At 60.1% G+C, this 10672-nt stretch overlaps 2 protein-coding genes across 2 annotated transcripts; one reads left to right on the top strand and one right to left on the bottom strand.

Moving 5' to 3' along the window:
- Positions 1–645: 645 nt before the first annotated feature.
- ABHD15 (abhydrolase domain containing 15) lies at positions 646–4542 on the bottom strand. Its single transcript, XM_032848432.1, has 2 exons — positions 3256–4542; positions 646–1229 (listed from the first exon to the last, which is right to left on the bottom strand). Exons 1-2 carry the CDS (start codon positions 4122–4124, stop codon positions 704–706), a joined length of 1395 nt encoding a protein of 464 aa, XP_032704323.1. The 5' UTR covers positions 4125–4542; the 3' UTR covers positions 646–703.
- TP53I13 (tumor protein p53 inducible protein 13) lies at positions 4142–10275 on the top strand (the record flags this gene model as incomplete). Its single annotated transcript, XM_032848469.1, is given in 9 exon segments — positions 4142–4387; positions 5633–5970; positions 5972–6209; positions 6405–6473; positions 6704–6745; positions 8778–8906; positions 9032–9226; positions 9310–9856; positions 9938–10275. Coding segments are annotated over 9 exon segments (1917 nt in total), but the record flags the coding sequence as incomplete, so codon positions are not given.
- Positions 10276–10672: the final 397 nt, after the last annotated feature.

The raw sequence follows: 10672 nt of genomic DNA, 5'->3' as shown, positions 1-10672 counted from the left end.
TCTCCCTAGGCTTGAAGTCCTAGCCTGAAGGCCCAGATCAGCCCAACAGACACCTGCAGGACTCGTCTGGAAGACGGGACCTCAGCCTTCCAGATGACAGACACATGCTCTCTGTACCTCGTCGTCCTCGCCAGCCCAGTCTCAGCACAGCACTTGCTGCCTCGGCCGCCTTTCCCACACTCACGCAAGACTGACGGAGCCCTTCGGCTCTGAAGTCAGCAGAGTGCCACAGCCACAGAGCCAAAGGAGGGAAGTGGTACTGAGACACAAACATCCTGTCCTCATGACACTGAGTGGCTCCGGCTCAAGAATCAGGGTCAGAGAGCAGATGATTTATGTGAGACAGAGCTTTCCAATGACGCACATACACCCATTCTTTCTAGAGCCCTTGCTAGTCACAGAGCATTTTCTCAAGAGTCCATAGACTCAAAGGGGGCTCTTCTTTGGCTTATGAGGTCGGTGACGGGACAGCAGGACAGTGACAGCCCAGCTGCGGACCAGAAAGAGCTGGAATGTGTTGCGCAAACGTGGGGCAGGAGTGTTCTCAGGGTAAGTGAGCACCAGCTTGCTGGAAGTTCCTTCTTCCACAGACCAGTCCAAGAGAGGGGCCGAATCAGCCACAAAGGCCCCGAGTGCAGGCCCCCTTCTGTCCTCGCAGCTGGTTCAGGACTCTGCGTGCCCGGCTCTGTTCTCAGGCAGGCCCTCACCTCGTGTATGATCGCTTCCAGCTAAAGATCTCCTCCAGATTGGAAGAGGGAGAGGCCTCTCTCTTCTGCAGGGTCCCCCAGCGACGCCGGCCCCCCAGGAATGAAGCCCGGTGCCTGCTCAGCCCTTTCATTCTCTCTTCCGTTCTGAAGAACTCCGTCAAGGCCCGGAAGTACTCCAAGGTGACCTCGTGGCTCCAGGCTGGCAAGGGCTCCTGGCGCAGGAAGCCGCAGTGGCCTCCATGGTGACTGAGCAGGAGGAAAAAGTAGGGGTTGCTGTGAAAGAGTTCCGCGGGCAGAAAGTGGTCCGGGGGCCCGCACACGGGGTCGTCGGCACTGGAGATACACAGCACAGGCACCGCGGCCTCGTCCACATCCCGGAGGGGGTCGTTGTGGTCCCAGTAGGTGTCCCAGCTGATGGGGAAACTCTTGGTGTGGCAGAACAGGGTCTCCTCAAACTCTCGCAGGGAGCGGCTCCTGAACAGCCTGTGGGTGTCCACGGCGTCCTGCAGGGCCGAGGCATACCTGGCAGCACGACGAGGGGCAGGGAGGGTAGGAAAGAGAGGGAAGCATGAGGAAATGAACTGACAACAGGCGTGCCAGAGGGGCAGGCCACAGGCCAGATTCTGGCCCCAGAGACATCCTTTGGCCATATGACACTTTTTTAAACTTCCATTTCACTGTCATCATTTAAAGATTTTATTAAGTGAACTCTATGCCCAGTGCAGGGCTTGAACTCACAACCCTGAGATCGTCACATGCTCTTCAGACTGAGCGGGCCCGGTGCCCCACTGTCATCATTGAAAACCTGGAGATGTCACATAAAGTGCAGATATTTGGGTTCTCTAAGGAAAGGGAAAGGTCTGGCAACATGGGCAGGCATTCAGGGCATTTCTTCCCTCGTGCTGTGTCACAGTTCCTACCAGGCCTGCATTCATGGCATTAGCCTGCCTCACCCTGGGGGCAGCAAGTGACTTCACAGTAGCTGATCCACTGTGACAGCTCTCCTCCTGACCTCAACTCCTGACCCTCTGTAGGCAACCTGCTCTGAACCGTCATCTCCTGAAGCCCTGCTAGAACCCCCTGGTTCAAACTATCCAAACCAGCAGGTGACACCCCCCCTCCGCTGTTAACATCTTTCTTCAGGTTATATTAGTCTATTTTTTACAAGCTAACATGCTGTCCAGATAAAGGCAAACCTTGAGCAGTGGTACAGGTATTCCTAGAAAGGGCTGAGGAAGCGGCCAGGTGTATAATTATTTTACAGGGTAAGTTCCCACATGGGAGCCTGAGAGCCACTGCTCTGGGGAAGAGGGGCATTTCTGCTGTTTCCACCTCCGTGGAGAGAGCCTGGCACCCTGACTCGGAGGCCGGGATGGGCAGCTCAGCGCTTTGGGCATATCAATCCAGACGTAGCCAGTTGAATCTGGATGTGTGTCTCCAGCAAACATCCAAAGAGGCTTGCCCTGAGTTTTCCATCCCGAACTTCTATAGGCAGGGCAGATGCCAAAGGCCCAGATTTCCTCTCCGCTTCCCTCCCCTTATCCTCCAGCAGGTGCCCCGAGTCAGCACTGGGTGGGGGCGGGGGGAGGGCCGATGTTATTTGGGAATGGAAACTGGCAATCAAGCCCAAGGAGAACACCTTGCCTCGGAGGCCCAGAAGTTCTGGTCTGCCATGACAGCTCCTGGGGCCATTGTTGAGCTCAGGGTTTGGCCTTCTCAGAACAAAACAGGGCAAGGAGAGGAAGAGAAATTACCATTGCTATCACTTTTTGAGCACCTACCCAGTGTTAGGATTTGAACTGAAGTGAGTCTGCCTGCACACCCCAGGTCTTTCTGCCACACCACACTTTCTGCTTGAATGTCTTTGACCCCATTTTGCCACCTCCTAGGAAGGCAGCAGTGCAAGCTGAGTCCTGATCATTCTCTGTGGGAATGTCCCTTGGCCTCTTCAGTGCCAAAGCCTCACCTGTCACCCTAGGGGTGGACTGCTCTCCTTTTGGAGATTTTTTTAAAAGTATGTTGACATATTCTTTACATTTTTGGATCCATATCGAGGAATATGCAAATCCAGAGAATGTTAGTAAATCACATACCACCAAATTTCTGATTCCTGTCACTTCTAGGCACAGACTAATAAGACTAATAAGGAAACATTCCGGGCAGACAATCAGTCCTAATTGCTTCCAGAACACTCTGCTGATTCGACAAGCTGTGGGTTAAGTGGTAAACGTGTGCCGCTGCCTCGGCTTACAGGTGGGGCAGGTAGGTGCTCAGTTGCTAGGACACCCTGGGGCTAACACAAGGCCATGGGGCCCCAGGGCAGGTGTCCCTGTTCTACCATAATGATGCTGAGTCCGCCCATGGCCTTTAAACCTGTTTCCCTGGTTCTGTCTAGTGGGTTTGGATAGCTTCGGAAAGCGTGTGCGGAGAGCCCTGCCCAAATTGCCCTAAACCTATGTGATTCGCTACCAGGCAGGTCTGTTTCTTCGTCAGCCCAAGACCCCTACGCCCTCCTCTTCCTTGCCGGTCTTCGGCCTCCGTCACCCACCTGCTGAGGGCCATCTTCTGGAGGAGCAGGAAGCCCCGCTCGTAGGGCCAGGGCAGGCCGGCCTCAAACCACTCGCGGCAGCGCAGCACCGGCGAGATGCAGGCGGCGCCGGTCACATAGCTGGACGAGCCGCACTCGCCCAGGTAGGACAGCAGGAGCGCGGATCCCGAGCCCTCGCTCACCGCGAACAGAGGGGCCGCCGGGTGTCGGAAGCGGATGTAAGTGACAGCCTCCTTGAGGTCGGACGGGTCCCCGAAAGGCTGCAGCCGGGGGCTGACCAGCGGGCAGCCGTGGTGGCCGCGGCGGTGGAAGATGACCGGGTAGTAGCCGCGCTCCAGGGCGAGCAGGCAGAGGCCGAGCACGTTGCGAGTGAGGCGCCCCCACGCATTGGGGATTACCAGCAGCACCGCGGGATGGCCTCCCGCGTTGGTGACCCGCCGGCCCCGGGGACAAGGTCCCACGACCCAGTCCAGGGCCACCAGCCCGTCGTCCGCTAACTGCAGGTACTCCCGGGCCAGCTCAGGCCCCGGCCCCACGGGCAGCACGAAGTGGCAGAGGGTCTGCAGGTGGGGCCCGCAGAGCCAGGAGCGCGGGCGCGGCACCAGCGCTGCCGAGCGTCGCAAGGCGCTCAGCAAGCACTGAGCCAGCGCCGACGGTTTACAGATGAGCCTGCACCCGCCGGGCAGTGGCTCCCGCCCGTCGCTGAACTGGTCTGCGGCACCTCCGCCGCCCGTCTCCTCCTCGTGGTCCTGGCCGCCGGCCGCCGGCACAGTCCTCGCTCCGACGGCGCGCCGCAGCCGCGGGGCCAGCACGCCAAGCAGGGCGAGCGCGGCTACCAGCAGGGCGAGGGCGGCGTCCCACGGCGGCATGGCGAGGTAGCAGAGCCCCCGGCGGCTGGAGGGCGGCAGGCGGCGGGGCCGTCCCCTCTGCGAGCTCCCCACTCTGCGGGCGACTCCGCCCGGCCGCCGGCGGCTGCCCAGGGCTCTCCAGCGCGGGGGTGGGGGTGGGCGGTGGGCGCTCCGGATTGGCCGTGGCCCCGCAGAGGCAGCCAGTTCGGGCCCGGCTCCCCTCGCCCGCCCCCAATCCCGCCCCAGGCCCTTTGTACAGAGATTGCGACAAGCTGGAGCAGAAGGTGAAAGGAGCCTAGGCCACAAAAAGGGAGCGAGGACGCGCGGGCGAGCCGGAAGGGAGTGGGGAGGGCAGCGAGCCGAGGAGTGGGGTGTTGGCGGCAGAGAGTGGGGACACTCGGAGACCGAGGATCGGGGCACGGGATAAGCATCAAAGACCCCCCCCCCACGACCCCTCCCGTCGGCCCCGCTTAGTGTGTAGCTGCTGGGGGGAGACGATGAGTCGCTGCGCCCTCAGGGGCCGGAGCTGAGAAGTAGCAAAAGGAAGAAGTGAATAAACCCCAGCACCGGGCGCGGGCTCTCTGGCTCCCGCTGGGCCGCTGCAGCTGCAGCCGGAGCAACTAGCCGCTCCTTCCCTTCGCAGGCTCGGACGTGCTCTCTGACCTCGGTGTTTGTCTCGGCCCTGCGGGCGCCCTCAACTACACTAGAGCCCCGCCGGGCGGGGGGTCCGGCTCCGGGCCAGCGGGGTTGGGCCGGCGTCCCGTCCGACAGCGGATTTGATGCCGGCGCGCTACCCCCCGCCCCCGCCAACACCCCGGGAGCATGGGGCTCCCAGGAGCCTAGCTGCAGCTAATGGAAACCCTCAACACCGCTCCCTGAGCGGGGCTTCCCCAGAAGCAGCATCCCCAAGCTGGGGGAAAAGATGCAGTCAGAAGTCCTGCTCCGGGATGCCTGTCAGTCTGCGATGGGGCGGTGGCAGGGGCTGGGTTGCAGTCCCTTCATCATTTCAGTAGCTAGCAATTACAGGGGAACGAGGGAGGGATGGGTAAATAACCCTCTTGTAAGTCACGTTCTTTATTTCGAAATAACCCGTTTTTGCTCTACTTCGAAGTTTGAGGCTGGGCATCTCAACCTTCACCCTCCACCCAAGTTCCCGTTTTTCCTCAATCCTCAGCCAGGCCAAGGTGAAGGGCTCTGGGAAGAGGGTAGCCGAACCGGCTCTCCCTTCTCCCCTCTGCGTCTTCCACCTCACGGTGACAAATGTCTTCCTAAGCACACGCCGGCCATCGCTGAACAAACGACAAGAGAGGAGGCGGGCGTGGGGGAGCAAAGCGGCCCCAGGCCCGGCTTCGGCTTCTTGGGACTTCTGGGACTGGGGCGGGTAGAGGCCCGAGACCCTCCGAAACTCCTCTGGCTAGGTTCGGGCCCTCTTTTCGAGGGCACGGGTGGGATGGACTGAAGGTGAAGCTCTAGAGCGGGGACTCTCTTCCTCTCGCAGCTCGGACTTCTTGATTCTGCCCCTCATCTAGTTGCAGGTCATACTGACGTGTCTGAAGCGGGTTTGCGGGAGGAGCGTACCTCCGGAGCCACTCGCTTCACTGGGATCCCATTTCCCGCCCTTCGCCCAGCTCCATGATCCCACCCAGGCTGCAGGCCGCGGAGACGCGATGGGACGAAAGCGCGGGCGAAGGAGGGATTCCCCGCGGGTCTGGCAGCACAGTCCACTCGGGCCGGGGAACCTACACAAAACTTTTCCGGCTTCGAGTTTAGGGCGCGTGCGCGCCAAGTCCGCGGTTGTGGGCGGGCCTTGGCGGGGCGGAGGCGGGGCGAGAGTAGCTCGCAGCTGCGGGGGAGGGGCGAGGCGGGGGGGGGGCGCGAGCCTGGAGCGGCGGGGCGCGCGTCCTGGGGGTGGGGGCGGGACGACGAGCGCGCGCGCCCGGGTTCTACGTGGGCATAGGGGCGGTACGGGGGGCGACGCAGGGGCACGCGCTCCCTGGCTTGCCCGGCGGCCGCCAGCTTCCCGGGCGGGCAGGGATGGCGCCTCCTCCGCCTTCCCCCCAGCTGCTTCTCCTGGCAGCCCTTGCGGGGCTCCTAGGTCCTAGTGAGGTAAGGCGACGCGCTCCCGAGCAGGCTTCGGCCTGGGATCCCAAAGCGCTTTGCCGAAAGTTCGTCCTGGAAGGAGGGGCGCGTGGAGGGGACTAAGAGTAACCCCCTCCACCCCCGGCGGGCTGGGCCTGGGAGGGGAGGGCAGGGCCCACGCCAAGCCCAGTGTCCCAGCTCTTCTGGGCCTTGGACCCACAGGTGGTGGCCGAGCCGGAGGAGGAAGTGGGAGCCCATTGTCCCGAGGGCCTGTGGCCTCTGCCGCCACAGGTAGGAGCCTGATGGTGGGGTGGGAGAGAGGGGTGTGGAGGAGCAACCCGGCCCTGCTCTGGCCGGGCTGCGCCCTCCACAGTCATCCTCTGAGGACCTCTGCCTATTCCTCTGGCTGTCAGTTGCCAATGTCTCCCTCCCAGCCGGCGGTATGGGGCCTGCTGTCCCTTTCCCTCCCCCCGCACGGAGTCCCCCAGCTGCTCTAAGTCCTCTTTCCCCTCCGTGCACAGGTGTCACCGAGAGTGACTTACGCGAGGAGGAGCCGATGGCAGGTACGTACAGGCGGGAGCCCTCCTTGGTGGGAGCCCGTGAGCTCCTTGCAGGCTTGCTCCTCGTTTTCTGCTTTCCAGTTCCATTCCCCACCAAGACCGTGTTCTCAGTCCCTAGACAGGGAACCGTGGGCCTCTGCCCTGTCAGTGCTGTGTCAGGAATGCTGTCGAGTAGCTACCTAGCTATCTGCCCCTCGGCAGGAGGCTGCAAGGGGAACTCTGACCAAAAAGAAACGATCCATGCCGTCACTCTTCTGTGTGACTGTGGGAACTCTCCTGACTTCTCTGGGCCCATTTTTTCTTTCTTTCTTTTTTTCTTTTCTTTTCTCTTCTTTTTCTTTAAGATTTTATTTGACAGAGCTTACAAGTAGGCAGAGAGAGGCAGGCAGAGAGGGAGAAGCAGGCTCCCCACTGAGCAGAGACCCCCCCCCCCCCCCCCCAAGAGGGGGCTTGATCCCAGGACTCTGAGGTCATGACTTGAGCAGAAGGCAGAGGCCTTAACCCACTGAGCCACTCAGGTGCCTCTGGGACCCAGTTTTCTTAAGAGGGGATGTGAGTAATGTCCCTGCTCCCGAGGCCTAAATGAATTGTGTGTGATGGTACTTGGGGGCAGTAGGAAGCTGTATGTGTGTGCCCAGGGTTACCAGGCACCAAAACCTGGGTTCACCTTGCATGGCCAACTCTGTTTTCATTGACAGTGGTCAGATAGCTTCCCTGACCCTTTGGTTTTTCCTTTTGAAACATCTTTAATTTTTATTTATTTATTTATTTATTTGACAGCGAGAGGGAACACAAGGAGGGGAAGTGGGAGAGAGAGAAGCAGGCCTTCCACCAAGCAAGGAGCCTGATAATGGGGCTCAATCCCAGAATCCTGGGATCATGACCTGAGCCAAAGGCAGATACTTAATGACTGAGCCACTCAGGTGCCCCACATCTAACTCTTTTTTGAACCTTGTAAGAGCTCCAGGCCAAGAAACCTCATGCCACCTACCTGATTCCTTCCCTCAAACACCCTTTCATTAAATCCTTCCACTGTTCAGAAACGTCAGTGGCTTTTTTTTCTGATGCCTCTCCCCACCTGCCACCCCCAGCTTTTCGGGCCCTGCCTAAATAAGCCTCATCTGACATCCCCAGATCTTTGGTTCCCCCTCTGTTTGTGTTGGTTTGCTCAACACACGTGAGTTCCAGCCTCATTGCCACTGCTCTACCTTTGCTGCTGCTTGTTCTCCACACCAGCCTCTCCTCACCTGAAGCTGAAGTGGGTAGCGCCCAGCCCTCCTGTCATCCATCCCATCCACCTCCAAAGCCCAGCGCGAGAGTCCGCTTTCTCGAGACCATGCCCGATCACGCCAGCCCTTATTCATCACCTTCTCCAAATTCATGTAATGCTTACAACTTAGCTCTTATAACTGAGCCACTACTCACTTTGAGTTTTATTAGTTTGCTCTTTCATCTGCGTTGGTTCTGTTGCCCTGAGTTTCCTTTACGTTCCCCGCAGAGTCCAGGAGTTGGCTTCTGGCATCTCCTATAACATCTGAGCGTCAGGCCAGCTCAATCAAAGAATTAATAGTAGTTGAAGTGTTTCTGTCGTGGGATCATGCACCTGTTGCCTGAGTGTCCTGTATTTGGATGTTTGGCGGGGAGATTGAATATATAGATAGAATCAGTAAATAGAAGACCTGGTCTCCATGTGGGGGATGCTTCTAGTCTAGACCGGGGACCTGTGGAGCCATTGTTGCAGGCGCAGAGGAATAACAGCTAAACAGTGGGGCCTGACAGCATTAACCAGGCTTGCTGTCAGGGAAGCTGTGAGCTTCGAGGGGTGGCACCTGATGGGGAGGAGGGGTGAGAGGAACACTCAGAGGCGGGAGGGAATGCTTGCCAGCACCCAGGGCTCTTTGTCCTTTCCTGAACCCTGCAGGTGGGTCATCCGGCCACCCCCAGGATCCCTTTAAGCTGGCCCCCAGAATGGGAGACCTTGGGTTTCTCAGAGTGCCCTGGGCCTGGAGTGGTGTCTCCATGCTTTTTTCTCTAGGCCGAGGATGTCCGCTTCTTCTACCACCCCTGCACACATCCTTGGCTGAAGCTCCAGCTTGCCCTCCTGGCCCACGTTTGTGTGGCCCAGCCCTCACTGGCCGCTGACGCTAGCCTTACTCAGGAGCGGGTAAGTGGTTATGAAAGGTGGTTGTCTGCCTTTGGCAGAGGCGGTAGCCCCATGTGCAGGGGAAGGAAAATGCAGAGACTTCCTCCTGCTTGCTCCCCACCTTCATCTAAGCTCTGCTTTCCTAGCCCCTGGTGTTGGCAGCATGGGGCGTGGTGCTGGAGATGGCGTGGATAGAGCCGGCCCGGGCTACCCACTTGCTGAAGAGGAGGTGGCGGCGGAGGCAGAGGAAGAAGGCGGCATGGCTCTGCTCTGATGGGCTTTCTGGGTCCTTGGTGCCAAGGCCAGGTAGAGGGAGGCTGTGCTGGAGAGGGTGTGTGCAGGTGAGGGGTGCTGGGCTTGGTTGGTGGTGGGGTCCTTGGGTTACCTGGGCAGGGTAAAAGGTGACTGCTATTTCTGTCCCCAGGCTTCAGCTTTGGCCTTTACTCTGTGGAGCTGGCGGCCCCCTGGTGCAGAGGAGGCAACTAGAGGGCCCAGGCACCTGTCTCCTGGTGGTGCCAAGAGGCGGGGGCTGCGGGCTGCCCTTGGTCTCCAGCCCACCCCCTCAGGCCTGAGGTTCTCCTCTGCTTCCCCGCAGAGCCAGGGGCCCCGGCAGCCAATGTTGGCTGCCCGGGGTGAGGCGCCATCTGTGCCCACTCCCCCGGTGCTGCCTGAGGGGCTTGGAGGCAATGCCAGCTCCAGGCTAGAGGCTCCAGTGCCCAAAGGGCAGAGCAGCTCAGGGAGCTGCACGTGTCCAGGGGAGGCTTCCCCAGCCCCTCGGGCGGCGGCGCCTCCGCGGGTGGCCCGGGGCCCCACCCCGCGCACGGAGGAGGCCGCTTGGGCTGCCATGGCCCTGACTTTCCTGTTGGTGCTGCTCACTCTGGCCACGCTCTGCACTCGGTTGCATCGAAACTTCCGACGTGGGGAGAGCATCTACTGGGAGCCCACGGCCGACAGCCAGGACACGGTGGCCGGTGAGCACTTGCCCGTCTTGCCTGCCCAGGTCTGCCCTGGCCCCACTGCGGTGCTCTGACCGGTCCCCGCCCTGCCCGTAGCTGTGCTCAAAAGGAGGCTGCTCATGCCCCCGCGCCGGGTCAAGCGCTCCCGCCGGAGACCCCTGCTCCCACCCACGCCGGACAGCGGCCCAGATGGGGACAGCTCCGACTGACCTGCCCTGGCCCTGCCACCGTGGCAGGTTTGCTTTGTCGCCCGGGAGGCCGCGACCTCTGCCACGTGGACCCTGCGCAGGGTCGCCCCCTGGTGGCCAGGCGGAGCAGACCCGCCTCAGCACTGCTAAGGGGCTCGTCCCTGTGGTGTGTTCCACTCTTCCGGTGAGGAAAGGGGCCCTTTCCGCCTCCCTTGCCTGTATTTCTAATTAAATTATTTTGGTAGAGTCTGGGATTGAACTTGTGCGTCAGCCACACAGACACTTCCAACCCAGGACGCCAGCCGAGGCCATTCAGATTTTGTTTGAAGTGGGCGTTCACAACAGCAAGTTAGGCACCTCTTCCCCATAGCTGGCCTTAGCCATAGTTTTAGGAGCCTGATAAGAGCCCGACCTGCTGCCATGGTGGGGAGTGGGGAGGTGGCCCTAGTTAGGGAAGCCTTATTTCCCAGCTCCTTTTCTAGAACACAAAGGCTGTCATTCTGAGTTTCAGGGCTGGAGCAGCTGGAATCTTCATTTGCTTCATGTTCTCAACAGGTTGGACTTTCTCCCTCACGTCTGCCAGCTCCTCAGTCCCCCCACCCCTGGGGCCATTTTTTAGCGTCAGCAACAGCACATGGTCACT

Source organism: Lontra canadensis, unplaced genomic scaffold, assembly GCF_010015895.1.
Source record: "Lontra canadensis isolate GAN:19392208 unplaced genomic scaffold, GSC_riverotter_1.0 scaffold204, whole genome shotgun sequence".
NCBI lineage: Eukaryota > Metazoa > Chordata > Mammalia > Carnivora > Mustelidae > Lontra > Lontra canadensis.
This window is presented reverse-complemented; position numbering and strand designations above follow the sequence as displayed.